Below are 22004 nucleotides of genomic sequence, written 5' to 3'. Positions count from 1 at the left end.
GGGGGGGGGCTTTAAACACAGACCTGGACTCCTGAGCCTGGTCTTATCTAAACCTGGTCTCACCTGAGCCTGGTTTTAGCTGAGCCTGGTTTTAGCTGAGCCTGGTCTTATCTGAGTCTGGTGATACTACTACTACTACTACTACTAATAATAATAATACTAATAACAACAACAATACATTTTATCTAACTTTTCTGAAAATGTGCAATTCATTCCTTTATCAAAACTATGGAAGCCCAGAAGGGTAAGTGAGATGAAACAAACTTCTGCTGATCCATTTTCTAAGCTGATCTTAATTCCCTCTCCTGTGTTTATGATTTAAGAATTGAGGAAAAAAAAAAAAAAAAGGTTATTTTTTTTTGTGGGACATTCTTTTGAATTTGTAGTTTGCTGTTGTAATTCTCATTTCAGCCACAAGGGCACCAACACCTGTGTTTTTGAGGTCATGAAGAAATTACTACTAAGTATATATATATACTAAGTATATGTGTGTCTCTCTATGTATCTATAATAAGTATATGTGTGTCTCTCTATGTATCTATAATAAGTATATGTGTGTGTGTGTCTCTATGTATGTATAATAAGTATATGTGTGTCTCTATGTATGTATAATAAGTATATGTGTGTCTCTATGTATGTATAATAAGTATATGTGTGTCTCTATGTATCTGTAATAAGTATATGTGTGTGTGTGTCTCTATGTATCTATAATAAGTATATGTGTGTCTCTATGTATGTATAATAAGTATATGTGTGTGTGTGTCTCTATGTATGTATAATAAGTATATGTGTGTCTCTATGTATCTATAATAAGTATATGTGTGTCTCTATGTATCTATAATAAGTATATGTGTGTCTCTATGTATCTGTAATAAGTATATGTGTGTCTCTATGTATGTATAATAAGTATATGTGTGTCTCTATGTATGTATAATAAGTATATGTGTGTCTCTATGTATCTGTAATAAGTATATGTGTGTCTCTATGTATGTATAATAAGTATATGTGTGTCTCTATGTATCTATAATAAGTATATGTGTGTCTCTATGTATGTATAATAAGTATATGTGTGTCTCTATGTATCTGTAATAAGTATATGTGTGTGTGTGTCTCTATGTATGTATAATAAGTATATGTGTGTCTCTATGTATCTGTAATAAGTATATGTGTGTCTCTATGTATGTATAATAAGTATATGTGTGTCTCTATGTATCTATAATAAGTATATGTGTGTCTCTATGTATGTATAATAAGTATATGTGTGTCTCTATGTATCTATAATAAGTATATGTGTGTCTCTATGTATCTATAATAAGTATATGTGTGTCTCTATGTATCTATAATAAGTATATGTGTGTCTCTATGTATCTATAATAAGTATATGTGTGTCTCTATGTATCTATAATAAGTATATGTGTGTCTCTATGTATGTATAATAAGTATATGTGTGTCTCTATGTATGTGTAATAAGTATATGTGTGTCTCTATGTATCTGTAATAAGTATATGTGTGTCTCTATGTATCTGTAATAAGTATATGTGTGTCTCTATGTATCTGTAATAAGTATATGTGTGTCTCTATGTATCTGTAATAAGTATATGTGTGTCTCTATGTATCTGTAATAAGTATATGTGTGTCTCTATGTATGTATAATAAGTATATGTGTGTCTCTATGTATCTGTAATAAGTATATGTGTGTCTCTATGTATCTATAATAAGTATATGTGTGTCTCTATGTATGTATAATAAGTATATGTGTGTCTCTATGTATCTGTAATAAGTATATGTGTGTCTCTATGTATCTGTAATAAGTATATGTGTGTGTGTGTCTCTATGTATGTATAATAAGTATATGTGTGTCTCTATGTATCTGTAATAAGTATATGTGTGTCTCTATGTATCTGTAATAAGTATATGTGTGTCTCTATGTATGTATAATAAGTATATGTGTGTCTCTATGTATCTGTAATAAGTATATGTGTGTCTCTATGTATCTGTAATAAGTATATGTGTGTCTCTATGTATGTATAATAAGTATATGTGTGTCTCTATGTATCTGTAATAAGTATATGTGTGTCTCTATGTATGTATAATAAGTATATGTGTGTCTCTATGTATCTGTAATAAGTATATGTGTGTCTCTATGTATCTGTAATAAGTATATGTGTGTGTGTGTCTCTATGTATGTATAATAAGTATATGTGTGTCTCTATGTATGTATAATAAGTATATGTGATTTCCTATGTTTAGATGTATAAATTATGAGTGAAAAAAGGAGTCTGAAGCTTCTCCGTGCTCTAGCGATGACATCACCACTCTAACCTGCGCCATACACACCCATTGTAAACTCTGAAATGGTCCGAAAATGTTCCTAAACTTGAACAATAACTACATGAAAACTCTGCTCGCTATTTCGGGCAAACGGCCGGTCGAATCTCTTAGAAAAGTCACAGCACACGATTCCCCATCAGGTCGCATGTTTTCATGTATGTTGACGCATGTGCTGGCAACGCTAGGAGAAGATATGGTCAAAGTATGGTGGGACTGAATATTATTATTAACCCGCAGGAGAACATGCAGTGTGCATCGCCACACCGAATAACTAACCCGTTAGTCCTCTTTAGAACATGCGGCCTCTTGTGGCCAACATTAGTATTACAGCAACCAACACAAGCACCAAAATAAAACTGTTTATAAGTCATAAACACAGGAGAGAAAACCTTTTATTTCAGGCTTTTGTTCTACCTCTTCCTCTAAAAGCTGCAGCAACACCTCTGTGTGAAGTAAGAAGCCATCAGGCCGCCTACCTGCAGGCTCCGCCGGGCCGGCGCCGCCATCTTGCCGGCCCGGTGCTGAGTCAGCTCCTCCTCCAGCTCCTGCTGCCGGCTGGCCAGTGCTGGATCGGAGCAGCCAGGAAAGAACCAGTCATCCTCAATCAGTTTTGTGCCACAGGGAGAGGGGGGCGGGGTTGAGGGTGTATGATGGAGGGATGGGGGAGGAGAGGAGGACAGGATGAGGAGAGTGAAGAAGAGACAGACGGAGGACAGGAGGAGTGTGTCGGTGAATGAAGAGATGAGGAGGCGACGATCAACAACACAAACTAACTGTTACAAGAAAACAACTTCAAGCAACAACAGAGAGAGAGAGAGAGAAAGGGGGAGGGGGAGGGGAGAGAGAGAGAGAGAGGTAGAGATGGGGAGATGGAGGGAGACAAAGAGAGAGAGTTAGAGAGAGAGAGAGAGAGAGGTAGAGATGGGGAGATGGGGGGAGACAAAGAGAGAGAGAGTTAGAGAGAGAGAGAGAGAGAGAGAGGTAGAGAGGGGGAGAGAGAGGGAGACAGAGAGAGAGAGAGTTAGAGAGAGAGAGAGAGAGGTAGAGAGAGGGGGAGAGAGAGAGGAGGGAGAGAAAGAGGGGGAGGGCGAGAGAGAGAGAGAGGTAGAGAGAGGGGGAGAGAGAGAGAGAGAGGTAGAGAGAGGGGGAGAGAGAGAGAGGAGGGACAGATGGAGGGAGACAAAGAGAGATAGAGGTAGAGAGGGAGAGATGGAGGGAGAGAGAGAGAGAGGGAGACAGAGAGAGAGAGATAGAGAGAGAGAGCGGGAGAAATATAAAGAGATAGAGAGAGAAATATATATATATATATATAGATAGATAGATAGATAGATAGATAGATAGATAGATAGATAGATAGATAGATAGATAGATAGATAGATAGAGAGAGAGAGAGAGAGAGAGAATAGATAGAGAGAGAGATAGAGAATAGATAGATAGACAGATAGATAGATAGATAGATAGATAGATAGATAGATAGATAGAGAGAGAGAGAGAGAGAGAATAGATAGATAGAGAGATAGAGATGTTTTCCTTCTGCATAAACGTGTAGAAACCGGTCAGAAGCAACATTCTCAGCATGCACACCTAATTTGCGTAGCAGAGAAACTCAAACACGCGGGAGACGAGGAGGAAGGGGCGTGGCCAAGCAGTGTGAGAGGAAGGGGGCGTGGCCAAGCGGTGTGAGAGGAAGGGGGCGTGGCCAAGCGGTGTGAGAGGAAGGGGCGTGGCCAAGCAGTGTGGGAGGAAGGGGCGTGGCCAAGCAGTGTGGGAGGAAGGGGCGTGACCAAGCAGTGTGGGAGGAAGGGGCGTGGCCAAGCAGTGTGGGAGGAAGGGGCGTGGCCAAGCAGTGTGGGAGGAAGGGGCGTGACCAAGCAGTGTGGGAGGAAGGGGGCGTGGCCAAGCGGTGTGGGGGGAAGGGGGCGTGGCCACCGCTCAGTTCCGAGGCCGTCTGGTTCATTCAGCAGAGAACAGGACCAAGCAGAGGAGTCACAGAACTGTTCCCATCTGTTTTGTGACAGCAGGCTTAATGGGTGTGTGGGGGGGAAGGGGGCGGAGCTTAAAGCAAAGGGAGGGGCAGAAAGAGAGGAGGGGTCAGTGGGGTCAGGGTGACAGCAGAGGAGATGGCTATGCAGACATGAACATGCATTGATTATCATCTCACACCCACTACAGCAGAGAGGTTATGTATAGAAGAACTGGAGAGGTGAGCATTAGTCATGAAGCCAAAACGCTGAGTCGTCTGCTATTTTATTTATATATATATATTACGATATATAATAAATCAAGAGAGAGGTATCTCATAGACTTCTCTATAACCAGAGGAGTCGCCTCCTGGTGGCCAGGAGAGAGAATGCAGCTTTAACACATGAAGCAGAGACTTCTATACAACCAGAGGAGTCGCCCCCTGGTGGCCAGGAGAGAGAATGCAGCTTTAACACATGAAGCATAGACTTCTATACAACCAGAGGAGTCACCTCCTGGTGGCCAGGAGAGAGAATGCAGCTTTAACACATGAAGCATAGACTTCTATACAACCAGAGGAGTCACCTCCTGGTGGTCAGCAGAGAGAATGCAGCTTTAACACATGAAGCATAGACTTCTATACAACCAGAGGAGTAGACAAGACGTTCTACATTAACGTTATTCTCCGTATTAGTGAGAGTTGTGGTCGTTATCTTTGAGGTTATTGTCGTTTAGTTTGGCCACACCAGAAATCAAAAGAAGCAGGAGGATGAAGAAGGTGAAGGAAATGGAACAACACAGGAGACGGGGAACAACGGAGAAACAAAGATGGCGGACTCTAAGGCGGCGTTGCCGCTGTACTGCCGGCCGCTCTCCAAAAGACAAAAGCAGTTCAGGGCGAGCGGCCGGCAGTACAGAGAGCGGCGCCGCAGGTGAGGGGAAGACCTGCATGCACAAAACTGATGGGAAACCGTTCTGATTGGCTGCTCCCATCCCTGGAGCGGGGCAGGAGAGGGGGGGGGGGGGGGGGGGGCAAACCAAACGCTCGGCGAGGACGGGGGGGGAAAAAGAAAAAAAAAGTAACGTTCAGACGACAGAGGAGCAGTGGAACACTTGTGTGAGGAGGAGGCAGCATTCACTTCACTTCTAAAGAGTTTTATGTATTTTTACATTCAAATCTCCTATTGAGGTTTACAAATAAAGCTTTTCTATTTACTTTTTCCCCTTTTTCAGCATAATATGATGTCATATTTTAGCAAAAATGGCCGAAAGAAAATAGATGTGTCGTTTTGGTTAAATTAAAGTGACTCATGGCTGCTTCTGTGAGTGGGAGAGAAAACGCCAACAAATGTTTATTATTTGAAGCTGAATATTTAAGATAAAAACATGCAAGTTTTGCAAGTTATATTAACTCTTTTTTTTCTATAAATGGTGTCTTTTGGCCTTTAAAACATCGAATCCTACCAAGAGAATAATAATAACAACAACAATAACAACATCAGTGGAGACTTTTATCTGCCACAAATATTGGGTACAAATAAAGAGAGTAGTCATGAAAAAGTTAATAAAGAATAAACCAGGATTCTTTATCGGACGTTCGATTTAGAAAGGCTCAGAAATATTTACACAGTATTCTCATTTATGAATGATTAACCTCACTGATGGCTCTTTGATCTGAAATAAAAAATGTTAAATAAACGTTTTGAAAAAATTCAAAGAAATCGAATATATCAAAACGATCTATAAAAAAAAATCAAATCGGATATATAAAAATAAAAAAATTGGAAGATTTGAAAATAAAAAATTTGACAGATCTGTGCAGAGGGCGACGACCTCTGACCCTTCGTCCCTTTGATACTGTCCTCAGGGACGAGAACCCAGCAGGGTTCCTCTCCCAGGACTCTATGGGTTCTCTGCTCATCTCATTCATGAACGCAGCAGCTTAAGGACGACGGAAAAGAGAAAAGAATGTAAAAGTCGAGTCACGGGAGATTTAAGTTACGTAAAAAAAGAGAGATACTAACTCCTCCTCCTCCTCCTCCTCCTCCTCCTCCTCCTCCTCCTCCTCCTCACCCTCTCGCTCCTCCTCCAGGTGGCTGATGCGCAGCGCCATGGTCGCCTTCTCCTCGCGGGCCCGGTCCCTGGCGCCGGCCGCCTCCGTCACCATGTCCTGCCACTCCAGCACCTGGTTCTGGTTCTGGGCCTCGTCGGCGCTGCCGGACTCGCTGGCCTGTGGGACGGGAGGAAGAGGAGGAGGAGGAGGAGGAGGAGGAGGAAGAGGAGCGTCACGGGAGCGCCGACAGCATATAGATATAAATATTTAAATATATAAATATGTGTAAAAGACCTGAGAGGCAGCCCTCTTGGTGAACTGCTCCAGGTCTGCTTGCAGGGTCCTCTGCTGCTCCTCATACACCACCAGCTTGGCCTCCAGCATGTCTTACAGAGAAACCACACACACACACACACACACACACACACACACACACACACACACTGAGTATTTTGGCTTCCCAGTGACCCGTGACACTGCGGGTTCCCACAGGGTTCCTTCGGGTACCGTTCTTGGCCTTGAGCTCCTCGTACTGCTCCACCTTCCAGAGGTTCTCCTCCCGCTCCTCCTCCAGCGCCGTGATGCGCCCCCGCAGGCCCGTGAGGTCCGGGGGGGCGCCTCCAGCCTGCAGGGAACCAGAGAGGAACCAGAGAGGAACCAGAGAGGAACCGCTGTTAGATCAGGTTATACTATCATATAGCTGTGAGCTGCACTCTTCTCCTCACCACCAGGGGGCGACAAACTAAATGAACTGAGAGGAACCAAACCACTAAAATCCATAAACTAACCTCCACTAGAGAGTGGAGGGGCTGTTATTATCTGTAAACTCATATTCATAAACTACTTTATTACCTTTTAAAATTATTAGATTAGATTTTTTAGATTTTTCCCACAAAAAAAAATACCGTAAAAATTGGGTTACACGCCGCTGTGTTAGCTCCCCGCTGTAGCCAGCTGGCGCTCATGCTACTTCCCCGCTAAATTCCGCTAGCTCTCCGCTAACTTCCGCTAGCGCTCCCCTAGCTCTACGCTAGCTCCCCGACAACCATCGCTTTTTTTTTTTTCAGAGATTCCAAAAATTCCAAACAAACAAAATTCTAAAGAATGTAAACACAATTTCACAAAACAATATATTTTTTAAATTTATATTAAAAATAAAATAAAAAAATTGGAAGGTTTGAAAAATCGGAAAATTTGACCATATAACAGGTTTTAAAGTTGGACTCTTAAGGTACATTTTCCAGACTTCCTTCTTTGTTTGATCTTCAGCGTGTGAATAATACCGTTATACAAATTCAACATTCCTGTGAATTGCACATGAACATTAGGAAGTGAACAGGTGAGTGTCTCACCTGGCTTTTCTTTAGCTCCTCCTCCAGCTGCCTGATCCTGGTTTTAGACCACGCCTTCATCTTCATGAACTTGGCCTCTGACCTGGAGGCTTCCTCCGTCTTCTGCTTCGATCGGGCTGCACAGTAAATACATATTAAAGATGAAATGATGTTCAAGGACGTGGGAATGTCAGGAACACGGATTTACAAGAGATCACAGGCTCCTATGGACTGTGATCATGAGATGTATTGATCGCTATTTGATCAAAGCAAGTCATTCGATTTTTTTTTACAACAAAAAAGGTTATACAATTGGAAACCGAGCATTTGAAAATCACCGTTTTTGATTTACTGTTAAATTGTCTTTTTTGTTTAAAAACACAATTATTAGATTATTATATACTTTTACAACGAAAAGGGTGACAATCTTGATCAAAAAACGATTTGAATGCCATCGCGTATTTTATTCACTGTTAAAGTAGTTGTTTTGGGTTTAACTATTAGATTATATGTTATCAAAAAGGGTGAATCTCATTATTATGACTTTTTATCTCATAATTTTGACTTTTTATCTCAAAATTTTGACTTTTTATCTCATTATTATGACTTTATCTCATTATTATGACTTTTTATCTCATTATTATGACTTTTTATCTCATTATTATGACTTTTTATCTCATAATTTCGACTTTTTATCTCATTATTATGACTTTTTATCTCATTATTATGACTTTATCTCATTATTATGACTTTTTATCTCATAATTATGACTTCATCTCTTTTTTTTGTGGCGGAAACGGCTTCCATAGTTAAACGGTCTTCTCTGCGTGTAAAAACACAACTATATGCTGGTGAATATAATATTGTTCTGATAAAACATTATTTTCCTTCCCTTCCTTCATGTTTTCTGACTTGAAGGTGAACTTTCCTCTGAATGTCTTCTGACCAATCACAGTGAAGAAGACCTTTCCTCTGACCAATCACAGTGAAGAAGACCTTTCCTCTGAACGTCTTCTGACCAATCACAGTGAAGAAGAGCACCAACCTTCCAGCTCGGCGATCCGGTGGACGCTCCCGGCCTCCGGGGCCTCCGGGCCCGTGGCCCCGGGGCCCGAGGCCCTCCTGAGCTCCTCCAGCTGGCCCAGGAAGTCCTGCTGGGCGCGGTCCATCTGGGCCCGGTGCTGCTCGGCAGCCCGCTGGGCCTCGGCCTGCTGCTTCTCCATCAGGTCGCGGAGCTGCGCTCGCATCACGTGCTTCTCCGCCTCCATCTTGGATGCCAGGCTCTCTCGCTCCACGTGCAGCCGGCGCAGCCGCTCCGCCATATCCTGTGGGGGGCGGGGCATGTGGAGGGGGCGGGGCATGCGGGGGAGTCATGTGACTTAGTGGATGAGGAATGAACGTCAGTAAACCATCAAATATACTAAATGTTCTACTTTTACTTTGTTTTTATCTTCATAAAAACACACATTTCAAATGATATTATTAATAATGATATATTATTGTTTTAGTGGTTCTTGATGAAGTGTAAATAAACCCTGACCTTTATCTGCTGGTCGCGGCCGTCCACTTCTCCCTGGAGAACGTCGATGACCTGCGTTTTACCCAGAAGCACCTCCTCCTTCTCATGGAGCTTCTGCTTCAGGGCCTTCAGCAGCTGAGGAGACGTGAACCAGTGAAGGTGTAATGAACGAGTGAAGCATGTACGATGTGTTCATACCGCACAGCGTGCGAGAGAATGTGTGAGTGAATGTGTGTGAGTGAATGTGTGTGTGAGTGAATGTGTGTGTGTGAGTGAATGTGTGTGTGAGTGAATGTGTGTGTGAGTGAATGTGTGTGTGTGAGTGAATGTGTGTGTATGTGTGTGTGTGTGTGAGTGAATGTGTGTGAGTGTGTGTGTGTGTGAGTGAATGTGTTTGAGTGAATGAGTGAATGTGTGTGAGTGAATGCGTGTGTGTGAGTTAATGTGTGTGAGTGAATGAGAGTGAATGTGTGTGAATGAATGTGTGTGAGTGAATGTGTGTGAGTGAATGAGTGAGAGTGAATGTGTGAGAGTGAATGTGTGTGAATGAATGAGTGAATGTGTGTGTGAGTGAATGAGTGCATGTGTGTGAGTGAATGTGTGTGTGAGTGAATGTGTTTGAGTGAATGAGTGAATGTGTGTGAGTGAATGTGTGTGAATGAAGGAGTGAATGTGTGTGTGAGTGAATGAGTGCATGTGTGTGAGTGAATATGTGTGAGTGAATGTGTTTGAGTGAATAAGTGAATGTGTGTGAGTGAATGTGTGTGAGTGAATGTGTGTGAATGAATGAGTGAATGTGTGTGTGAGTGAATGTGTGTGTGAGTGTGAGTGAGTGAGTGAATGTGTGAATGTGTGTGAGTGAATGTGTGTGAGTGAATGTGTGAGTGAATGAGTGAATCCACTACCTGCTCCAGGTCGTTGCTGGCGTCAGACTTGGCTGCCAGCCTGAACAGCTCCTGCTCGTGCTTCTGGCTGACCTCCACCAGCTGCTGGTCCTTCTGGAGGATGATGTCTGTGAAGGTCTGGATCTAAACAAACAAACAAACAGGCTGCATCATGGGACTCGGCGCGGCGGCAGCGTCTCGTGCGGCGGAACGTACGTTCTGCTTGTACATGTTCTCCTTCTGCAGGAAGCGGTCCTGGTCGGAGGCCAGCTGCTCCTGCAGAAGACTGAAGCGCTCCTCGGCCTCGCCCACCTTCCTGGTGAGGCTGTGCAGCAGCAGCTGCTCCTGGGCAGAGAGAGGGGAGCAGGGCTCTCAGTGAACGTGTTAATGCATAGCAGGGAAGCAGGGCTCTTAGTGAACGTGTTAATGCATTTTTTTATATATGTTTATTTTTACTTAAAGTCCTCTTAAACATCTCAGACTAACTGTGTTCCCTCCTGAAATTATGAAATCACAGTTTAGGCCTCTTTTTATTTTATTTTTCTGTCTGTCTTTTATTTGTTCTTTAGTTGCCTCCCTGGAGTGTTAGTTTGAATGTATTTTGCCATTTGTTTTTTGACCATTTACAATATTATACATGAACATATTTGAATAATTTACAAAATAAATTTTAAATGGTTTAATTTTTTATTTTGTAATATATGTTATAATAGTATTACAACCCAGTTAAAAATAAATAAAAAAGTAAATTATTTTTTATAACAAAAAAATAATGTATATAATATTTAATTTAATATAAATATAATGTAGTATAAATATAATACATATAGTAAATGTAAACTTTAGATTAGTTTCCTATAATGATCTTCTCCTGTTCCTAATCTCAAGAGAGACCGTGTGCGTGTGCGTGTGCGTGTGCGTCGTCTGACCTGTTGTTGCGGCGCCGTACCGGGCTGATCTCCGGCCAGCGCCCCCTGCAGGTGAACGATGTAGGCCTCCTTCTCCGCCAGCTTCCTGTCCCTCTCCGCCAGCATGGCGTCCATTTCCTCGCCGCGCCGCCGCTGAGACTCCGCCTCCTCGCTCTGGAGGGAAAGACGTTTTCATTAGAGAAATGAAGAGAAGAAAGGTTTTGATACAAACTGAAAACAGAAATCAGCTAAATCAGGAAGAGAGCCGCCATGTTTGGACCCGTCGGCCTTCAAGACGTTGAAGCAACTCATAAATGTGTGAATGAAGAATGAAGAGACCTTGAGCTGCAGCTCCTCCCGCCTCAGACACAGCTGCTGCTCCAGGTCCTCCAGCTTCTTCCTCAGCAGGACGATCTTCCCCCGGCTGGCCTGCTCTCCTCCCTCTGAGGCCTGAGGGGAGAACCACCAGTATGAGGACTTCATCCTGTCATGACCACTTCATCCTGTCATAAGTACTTCATCCTGTCATGACCACTTCATCCTGTCATAAGTACTTCATCCTGTCATGACCACTTCATCCTGTCATAAGTACTTCATCCTGTCATGACCACTTCATCCTGTCATAAGTACTTCATCCTGTCATGACCACTTCATCCTGTCATAAGTACTTCATCCTGTCATGACCACTTCATCCTGTCATAAGTACTTCATCCTGTCATGACCACTTCATCCTGTCATAAGTACTTCATCCTGTCATGACCACTTCATCCTGTCATAAGTACTTCATCCTGTCATGACCACTTCATCCTGTCATGACCACTTCTTCCTGTCATAAGTACTTCATCCTGTCATGACGACTTCATCCTGTCATGACCACTTCATCCTGTCATGACCACTTCATCCTGTCATAAGTACTTCATCCTGTCATGACCACTTCATCCTGTCATGACCACTTCTTCCTGTCATAAGTACTTCATCCTGTCATGACCACTTCATCCTGTCATGACCACTTTATCCTGTCATAAGTACTTCATCCTGTCATGACCACTTCATCCTGTCATGACCACTTCATCCTGTCATGACCACTTCATCCTGTCATAAGTACTTCATCCTGTCATGACCACTTCATCCTGTCATAAGTACTTCATCCTGTCATGACCACTTCATCCTGTCATAAGTACTTCATCCTGTCATGACGACTTCATCCTGTCATGACCACTTCATCCTGTCATGACCACTTCATCCTGTCATAAGTACTTCATCCTGTCATGACCACTTCATCCTGTCATAAGTACTTCATCCTGTCATGACCACTTCATCCTGTCATAAGTACTTCATCCTGTCATGACGACTTCATCCTGTCATGACCACTTCATCCTGTCATGACCACTTCATCCTGTCATAAGTACTTCATCCTGTCATGACCACTTCATCCTGTCATGACCACTTCATCCTGTCATGACCACTTCATGCTGTCATGACCACTTCATCCTGTCATGACCACTTCATCCTGTCATAACCACTTCATGCTGTCATGACCACTTCATGCTGTCATAACCACTTCATCCTGTCATGACCACTTCATCCTGTCATAACCACTTCATGCTGTCATGACCACTTCATCCTGTCATAACCACTTCATGCTGCACTTCAGAAGAGCGTTCTACGGGGACCCTGGTGGCCAAAACGTGTACTGCTCAAATCTGCATTACAATTGGTACTAAAACAACTTCCTCATCCTGGTCTAGGGCTTCAAGAAAAACACAACTTTGTATGTAATTGTATCAGAATATAATACAAGGGGGGGAATCACTATGTGTGTGCGTGTGTATGAGGAGATATGTGTGTATGTATGCATATATAACTTTATTTTGAAATTGTATTTTGAAATTTTGTCTGGTTTATTTATATATGTGTATGTGCACACTACATATTCTTTTGTCCTGTTCTTCAGTCACTTCAAGAAAAAAAGCTATAAAAATGTAATCACCCCAAAAAGAAAAATCAAATTTTAAAAAAAATACTACAATTCCTGCGTTCACTGCAGGCGCTGCAGTGAACGTGAGTGAGTGAGTGAGTGAGTGAGTGAGTGAGTGAGTGAGTGAGTGAGTGAGTGAGTGAGTCACCTTCTTGCCCGCCGTGCCCCCCCCCTGCTGCTGCTGCAGCTCCTCCAGCTGCGAGGTCAGAGAGGTCACCTTGGCTTTGTTCTGCAGACGCAGCTTAGACAGCCGGGACTCCCACGACTCCTTCTCCACCTGCAGAGACACACCTTTACCTCATGCTCAAGGGTGTGTGTGTGTGTGTGTGTGTGTGTGTGTGTGTGTGTGTGTGTGTGTGTTGGGGGAGGGGGGGTATATTTGAAGCTAACAATAATCAAATGTCCGGTATCTGCGGCTGCTGGAGGCGTAATAATCTGTTCCATCAGCTGCTATCGTAACAGCTGTGAGCGCTAACAATAGCCACATTCATCGTGTGTGTGTGTGTGTGTGTGTGTGTGTGTGTGTGTGTGTGTGTGTGTGTGTGTGTGTTTGGAGGACAGGCGCTGAAGACTGGGAGACTTTTTCGCTCGGTTCAGCAACTTTTAAAGCTCACGCGGAAATGATTGCTTTATTTGTTTTGGGACATTTCTTTTGCTCGGCGCTCACAGGAACCACATTCCTGTCTTTATTGTCGGGACGCAGACTTTGACTTCGAGGGTTTAATAGTTAACCAGACCGGGTCGTGTCTGAGGAACCGGATCAGAGCGGATCATGTGACCCACTGGGCCCGGATCAGAGCGAGAGATCAGAGCCCGAAGACTCTAAATTATTATTAAGTACGGAAACCATGTTGAATATGTAAGATTATCACGTCAGAGGTACAAGTACACGCTGACTGGAGTACTGATGATGTCCTTGTGTCTGGTCCTCACATAAGAGGTACTCGTGATGATGTCATCGGGTCCTCACCTTCAGCTGGTCGTCTTTGGAGTGGAGCGCTGCGTCTTTCTCTCGGATCAGCTCCTTCAGCTGAGCGACGAGCAGCTGGGTCTGGGAGAGCCGCTCGGACATCTCCTCCACGGCGACGACCTCGTCACCGCGGGGGGAGCCTGGGCCCTGAGGAGAGAGAGGGGGGTTGGTTCTGATGGGAGACACCTGCAACTTCTCAGGTGTTCTCCTCCACGTTTCCCTAGAACAGAGCTTTGAACCCATGAAGCTTCGGTTACTTTGTATCCGTTCGGACGTTTGAAACGAAGCGTTTAGGAAACGGTGACCTTCATCTACTCGTCTTCACCTCCATCGCCCAGAATACTGTTCTGAGATCTGCTAACATGTCGTCTGACGAGACTCACAGTGAACATGTTCAGAGAGAGAGATGAGTAGGTAGGGAGGTAGGTAGTTAGCGAGGTAGGTAGATGATAGGTAGGTAGATGATAGGTAGGTAGGTAGGTAGAAAGGTGGATAGGTAGGTAGGTAGAAAGGTGGATAGGTAGGTAGGATAGGTAGGTAGGTAGAAAGGTGGATAGGTAGGATAGGTAGGTAGAAAGGTAGGTAGATGATAGGTAGGTAGGTAGGTAGGTAGGTAGGTAGGTAGAAAGGTGGATAGGTAGGTAGGATAGGTAGGTAGGTAGAAAGGTGGATAGGTAGGATAGGTAGGTAGAAAGGTAGGTAGATGATAGGTAGGTAGGTAGGTAGGTAGGTAGGTAGGTAGAAAGGTGGATAGGTAGGATAGGTAGGTAGAAAGGTAGGTAGATGATAGGTAGGTAGGTAGGTAGGTAGGTAGGTAGAAAGGTGGATAGGTAGGTAGGATAGGTAGGTAGGTAGAAAGGTGGATAGGTAGGTAGGTAGCTAGAAAGGTAGGTAGGTAGAAAGGTAGGATAGGTAGCGAGGTAGATACTTTTTTTTTTATTCTGCAAGGGGATTTTTTTTTTGCTACAGCAGCATTTATACATACAGGTTATGCAATAACATGTAACAAATATATATATATATATATATATATATATATATATATATATATATATATACACACACACACACACACACACACACACACCTTTGCCATGGCACCAAATATTAAGTATGAGAAATGAAATGTATGCTAATGAGCTCTTCACTATGAGATGAGCTCAGTGACATGCTCAGAGGTTCTGCTCTGGTCCAACAGGAAGAGAGCCTCCTCCTCTGTGTCCAGCTAGATCTGATGAGGAGCCATGACAACAGGCCCCGCCCACAGGAAGAGAGTCTGTGTCTGCTGTGCTCAGCAGTCTCTGTGTACTTTGCGTACTTTGTGTACTCGGCCGATCAGAAGCAGTGACGAAGGACGAGTTGTGGGAACTACTGAATGAAGTGGTTGTAGTTTCAGACGTAGACACAGATTACAGGTAAACACGTACAGGTGAAGAGAAACAATAGTATGCAGGTGTACTCACTGCAGAGCCCGGCTCGCCCTCCTCACCAGAAAGCCACTTCAGCATGGTGTCAGTCTAGACCTCACACACACACACACACACACACACACACACACACACACACACACTCAATTATTCAGAAGACAGGAAAGTGTTCATTTTATCAGCAGTGTCCGTTTCGGGTTTCTCTGGTTTATAAACAGGTGTGACTCCATGTGTATGAGCCAGGTGTGACTCCATGACTCCATGTGTATAAACCAGGTGTGACTCCATGACTCCATGTGTATGAACCAGGTGTGACTCCATGTGTATGAGCCAGGTGTGACTCCATGTGTATGAGCCAGGTGTGACTCCATGTGTATGAGCCAGGTGTGACTCCATGTGTATGAGCCAGGTGTGACTCCATGTGTATGAGCCAGGTGTGACTCCGTGACTCCATGTGTATGAGCCAGGTGTGACTCCGTGACTCCATGTGTATGAGCCAGGTGTGACTCCATGTGTATAAACCAGGTGTGACTCCATGACTCCATGTGTATGAACCAGGTGTGACTCCATGTGTATGAGCCAGGTGTGACTCCATGTGTATGAGCCAGGTGTGACTCCATGTGTATAAACCAGGTGTGACTCCACGTGTATGAGCCAGGTGTGACTCCATGTGTATGAGCCAGGTGTGACTCCATGTGTATAAACCAGGTGTGACTCCACGTGTATGAGCCAGGTGTGACTCCATGTGTATGAGCCAGGTGTGACTCCATGTGTATAAACCAGGTGTGACTCCACGTGTATGAGCCAGGTGTGACTCCATGTGTATGAGCCAGGTGTGACTCCATGTGTATAAACCAGGTGTGACTCCATGTGTATAAACCAGGTGTGACTCCATGACTCCATGTGTATGAGCCAGGTGTGACTCCATGTGTATGAGCCAGGTGTGACTCCATGACTCCATGTGTATGAGCCAGGTGTGACTCCATGTGTATGAGCTAGGTGTGACTCCATGTGTATGAGCCAGGTGTGACTCCATGACTCCATGTGTATGAGCCAGGTGTGACTCCATGTGTATAAACCAGGTGTGACTCCATGTGTATAAACCAGGTGTGACTCCATGACTCCATGTGTATGAGCCAGGTGTGACTCCATGACTCCATGTGTATGAGCCAGGTGTGACTCCATGTGTATGAGCCAGGTGTGACTCCATGTGTATGAGCTAGGTGTGACTCCATGTGTATGAGCCAGGTGTGACTCCATGGCACCAGGTGACTTGAGGCCTGACGTCATAACCCTCTGACACATACACTCATCTGAGTCCAGCCCACGTGACTTCAGAGGTAATCAGGTCAAACTGGTCCTCTGCGCGCACCAGTTCACCCTGAAGGCTTGGCACATTACACACACACACACACACACACACACACACACACTAACTGCGCGTGCTCGTGATGAAGAACATGAGCCGTAAAGGGGTCTTATCTGACGTCACACATGTAAACTCTCTCAGAGTGCTGTCTCGGGCTAAACGGTGGTCGTAGCGTCCAGGTGAACGCTGCGCACAGGTGTAACACATATGTAGCACATGAGTAGCACAGGTGTAGCGAGCAGCAGACCTGCGTCACGCCAGAAGAAGAGGCTCGGGACGCCAGCTAGCTCTCTCGCTACATGCTAACCTCATCATCTTTGACTCTCTACCTGATGGGTTTAGCTCGCGCGCGTTCCATAATATCACTTTTTTAAGTTCTTACCGGATTCACGGCTTCATGAAGAGTCGCCCCGACACGACACGACCCCGAGGCGCGACATTAACGCGAGCCAGAGAGAGAGAAAGACACCGGGGTCACGTTTGTCAACAGACGAACTGCTAGCAGAAGACGCGCATGCGCACTGCGGTCGTGGTGACAGGTCCCGGAAGAAGCACATCTTTGTGTGTGTTTGTGTTAATTATCGTCGGCTAGAAACAAGTGAGCTGAAGCTGAGGTGAAGCCGTGAGAGTTATGAAGCCGTGAAAAGCTCGATGAGCTCGTTATGCGCGTGAGTTTCTCCACAGGAGGCCTGTTATCCCATCGAAGAGCAAACAAACACCGAGAGGACACCTCGCCTCTCGCTTCCGCTTTCGCCTGTCTGAACAGCCTTGTGCCTCACGTGGTTGTCCAAGTCTTTTTAGACTCGTTTAGTGATATGCACAAAAATTACAGTGATGACGTTTTATATTTATATATATACATATATATATATATATATATATATATATATATATATATATATATATATATATATATATATATATATATATATATATATATATATATATATATATATGTACATGTGTATCGAATAGAAATTCTAAATCAACCAGGAATGAAATGTTAATGAGTGACACTTAAACAACCACAATGAGTCTCACACACACATTATTTTTATTATTATTATTATTATTATTATTATTATTATTATTATTATTAGTATTATTATTATTAGTGTTATTATTATTATTATTATTATATCTTTCATCCCTGTTGTTTTTATATCTTATTTTTTTCTGTAAATTGCTGCTACTTCGACACCAAATTTCACCTTGGGGATTAATAAAGTATATATTCATTCATTAAAAATACTGTTTGAAATAGGATTTTTTTTCATATTTAATGATGTATGTTTTACTTTTTTTTTACTCATTCAATAGTCAGAATCCAACTTGGCAATATTTGCCAAGTTAAATATTTCTAAATGTTGTCCGGCATATGTGTATGTATATATATATATATATATGTATATATATATATATATATATATATATATATATATATATATATATATATATATATATATATATGTATATATATATATACATATATATATATATATATATATATATATATATATATATATATATATGTATATATATATATATCAACTATATATATATATATATATATATATATATATAGGGTTATACTCCACAAACACACAGCAGCCTCTTCAAACACAGATATATATATATATATATATATTTTCTGTAAGGACAACTAAACAACCCAAAACAAAGCCAGGGGTCTCTCGCAGGAAAACACATTTAAAGAAGTCATTTTTGACCTCTGGGTAATTGGGTTAAAACGTAGGAAGCAGAACCCGTGTTCTCCGTGAGGTTCTCAGGGTCTCTGTGAAGGCTTAACGAGTAAAGAGCCTTACAGGCTGAGCATAGCAGGTCAGGTTAAACCCATGAAAGCTTCAGCGGGTCTCTCCTGCTCGCCTCTTTAGAAATGAGAAACACAGACGACATGTTCAAACACTCAACATGCTGCATTTAATATGCAAAAACAACACAAATAACCGCCAGCGACACGCTCATTTAAACACAAGTTTAGTGTTCAAAAACAGGATTTAAAACATATGAAACAAAACCCCTGAAATATCATCAAGTCATTTGTAACGTTGACATTGTGACCAGCTGATATCTTCATCGAAGGTTTGTGATCAGAAACGCTGATTTTTACGCTGCAGTTCTTCCATATATCTGAAACCACAACATTTTATTCTAAAATATCTTTCTTGAGGGAAAGTTCACCTTTTGTATGAGCTGTTGAGCTTCAAATTATTAGTTTTGCAATGTGATCTGAGCTGCAAAGAGTTATGAGCTCATATCTCTCCATAAAATATGAGGCTGCAGCCAGGTGGCAGTTAGCGTAGCTTAGCATAAAGCCTGCAGCCGGTTGTCCCTTTAAACCGCCACGTTTTTGATTTTACAATTCAGTGTTTGTACATAAAGATCAACGTGTTATCTTTAGGTGTATTTACTTTAGACTGAGCCATGCTAGCTGTTCCCCCCTGCCTCCAGTCTTCATGCTAAGCTACGCTAACAGCCGCCTGGCTTTATGTAATGTTTATTTTACAGTCAGCGAGAAAATTAATAAGCATATTTCCCAACATGTGGAAGTGCTTCTTCAGAAGAATTTCAGCGAACTTAAACGTCATGTTCCATCTCTTTTCAGGTAAATGAATGTGGAGGTTTTGCCCACTTCCTGTTTGCACTTCAGCTGATCATCGTTGTCTTTATACCGCCGCCATTTTGCTGCAGCCACTGAGCACGTGCAACGCTCACCAGAGACGAGGAGGCTCACTCTCAGTTCCTTCCATCATCGGCTTGATGGAAAACACAACAACGTGTCTCTAGTCAGACTCCTGAATCAAATACAAAATGATTTCACTTTCATAGAAAATAAGCATTTGTTTCATGCTGCTGCAGATCAGTGGGTTTAAACACGCGTTCACTTTGATTATGTCCAAGAGGAAATGCTTCAGGTTGAGATCCACGATTTATAAAAACGCGTCAGAGGAAAAGACGACTTCCTGAACGGAGGTCTGAGCGTCTCCAAGCAGACGGCTCGTCACATCCTCTCGAGAATCTCCCGGTGAACGTTTCTGTGTTAACAACATGGAGGCTGAGTGTTCACTGTCACTGGGTCTCCAGTCATTCACCACGAAGACACGCGTCAGGGGTTCTTCTCCTTCTGGTCCATGAACCAATCACACGGCCCGATGTCCAGCTGGAGCTGCTCCATCACCCACAAGTCCTTTTCGGCCCCTTCGATGAATTCCTCCAAAGAAATCTGACCTAGAGAGTTCACAAGAGGTCAGACACGAGGACTCAGGAGGAGGAGAAGAAGAGGAGGAAGAGGAAGAGGAAGAGGAGGAGGAGGAGGACTCAGGAGGAGGAGAAGAAGAGGAAGAGGAAGAAGAAGAAGAAGAAGAAGAAGAAGAAGAAGAAGAAGAAGAAGAAGAAGAAGAAGAAGAAGATGAAGAACCGAAGTGTGTTATAATAAACCTGGAACTCACTGTCTTTGTTCTTGTCCACCAGATCAAATATTCGGTCACAAATGTCATCGACGTTCCCCGTGATGCTCGGGTCATTGTGCTTCTTTATCGCATGGATGATCTGAGCAAATGGAGAGAAGAAAAGAGAGACATTTCACTTCAGATGTTTCTTCTTTTATTCGGTGTGGCCACTGCATGTTCTCCTGCGGGCTTCATAATCAGGCATGAATGTTGAATCAAAACGTAGGAAATATTGTGCTTGTGGCACACATGCGTTGTGGAATCCAACAAACCAATACTTTTTTGATTATTAGAGGGAGAATGGACTGTGGATTTAATGAAAACAAACTGTCAAACTTCTGAATTTGACAGAAAACCATGACTTTGATTGCAAAAATATCGAAATCAGGAGAAGCACAAGAATTTTGTGAACGTTTCCGTGCACTTGAATGTTTGTGGGGTTTAGACATGAGAGCGTAATGCAGTTCAGAAAGAGCCCATGTTTGCTTCATGAGAGAAAGGTGTGCCAATGGAGTCCAATGGAGTCCAATAGAGCACTGGACTTCATGTCGCTTTCAGGCTTGATGACAAAGAAGTCTAAGTTTGTTGGATTCCATGTGTACCACAAACACAATATTTCCTACTTTTGGTCCAGCAATGGTGTATGAAGAGTCAAAATTGCGGGACGAAAGGCAACATCTTTATATATTTTGGACAAGTTTCTGTTGCCTCTCTTAGCTCTGAACATTCTGTGCCATACACACCCATTATACACTCTGAAACGGTCTGAACATGTTCCTAAAATTAAACAATGATTACATGAAAACTATGCTAGCTATCAAAAAAAGCCGAATTGGGCAAATAAACTCCAGACTTTTGACAACGTTGTAAACTTTAAATCATGTATCTACGTTAAAGTATGGCGAGTCACTATGGACACAAAGATGAGTGATCTTTTTGCTCTCTTCAAGGCAAAACCCCTTTAAGTGAATGGAAAAAATTTCTTGCCGTCTTTTTGCGTTTTTCAGGGAAACGGCTGGACGAATCTCTTAGAAAAGTCATAGCACACGATTCCCTATCAGGCCGCACGTTTTCATGTATTTTGACGCATTTGCTGGCAACGCTGGGAGGAGATAGTCTGCAAAGTTTTGTGGGACTATGCTTATTATTATTGAGCCCGCAGGAGTACATGCAGTGCTTGCTGCACAACGCTCCATGGGGCCTTCGCCACACCGAATAAACAGTGCAAGTGAAAGAATGTGGGCCGTAAAAAAAAATATTTTTCAGAGCATAAAGTATTCTACACATTGGTGCCAATTTTATTCTTGCTAAAATATTCTACTTTTTTTTTTCCCATCACAAATAAAAACGAGTGAATACTCACTTTGACGATGTGCTTCACTTCCTGTCTGTCCAGGCAGCCGTTTCCGTCTCTGTCATAAACTTTAAAAGACCACCTCAGTTTGTCCTCCAGCTTCCCGCGAAGGACCAGATGCACCGCGGCCACGTACTCCATGAAGTCTAACTTACCGTCCTGAGGAGCAAACCGGGAAAAGACTCACATTAACCAACACACCCTGAACGCGTCACTGTACACGTTTCACATATTTCCATGACGTTACCTGATTTGTGTCAAAGGAGCGGAACACTTTTTCCATGTAGGCAGACTCTTCTTCCATGGAGTTACGGTTGATGCCAAAGATCCTCCGGAACTCGTGCAGGTGCAGGTTTCCACTCGGACACTCGCTCGCAAACTTTCGGTACAGTTCCTGGATGTGTTGGAGGGTCACTTCCTTTTCCGGGCCGCTCTGCACTTGACCCAT

At 43.1% G+C, this 22004-nt stretch overlaps 2 protein-coding genes across 2 annotated transcripts in view; both read right to left on the bottom strand.

Moving 5' to 3' along the window:
• LOC306747424 (uncharacterized protein) overlaps positions 1–15444 on the bottom strand; it is a gene marked incomplete at both ends in the record, with an annotated part of 35601 nt that extends 20157 nt beyond the window's left edge. The window contains 14 exons of the mRNA XM_079230484.1: positions 2808–2941; positions 6367–6523; positions 6641–6732; positions 6854–6971; positions 7699–7814; positions 8723–9002; positions 9218–9331; positions 10102–10224; positions 10297–10425; positions 11010–11162; positions 11328–11438; positions 13115–13243; positions 13937–14083; positions 15400–15444. Of these exons, the coding sequence (XP_079086610.1) occupies positions 2808–2941; positions 6367–6523; positions 6641–6732; positions 6854–6971; positions 7699–7814; positions 8723–9002; positions 9218–9331; positions 10102–10224; positions 10297–10425; positions 11010–11162; positions 11328–11438; positions 13115–13243; positions 13937–14083; positions 15400–15444 (1848 nt within the window). The remainder of the gene's footprint in view (positions 1–2807; positions 2942–6366; positions 6524–6640; positions 6733–6853; positions 6972–7698; positions 7815–8722; positions 9003–9217; positions 9332–10101; positions 10225–10296; positions 10426–11009; positions 11163–11327; positions 11439–13114; positions 13244–13936; positions 14084–15399) is intronic.
• A 4415-nt stretch (positions 15445–19859) lies between these two features.
• On the bottom strand, positions 19860–22004 carry LOC306747973 (guanylyl cyclase-activating protein 2-like; the record flags this gene model as incomplete). Its single annotated transcript, XM_079231080.1, has 4 exons — positions 19860–19981; positions 20203–20302; positions 21566–21715; positions 21804–22004. The coding sequence occupies 4 exons, from the start codon at positions 22002–22004 to the stop codon at positions 19860–19862; spliced, it is 573 nt and encodes a 190-aa protein (XP_079087206.1).

Source organism: Taurulus bubalis (assembly GCF_910589615.1).
Source record: "Taurulus bubalis genome assembly, chromosome: 15".
NCBI classification, from domain to species: Eukaryota; Metazoa; Chordata; class Actinopteri; order Perciformes; family Cottidae; genus Taurulus; species Taurulus bubalis.
The sequence above is the reverse complement of the archived record's forward strand: the minus strand, read 5'-3'. Positions and strand labels throughout refer to the sequence as shown.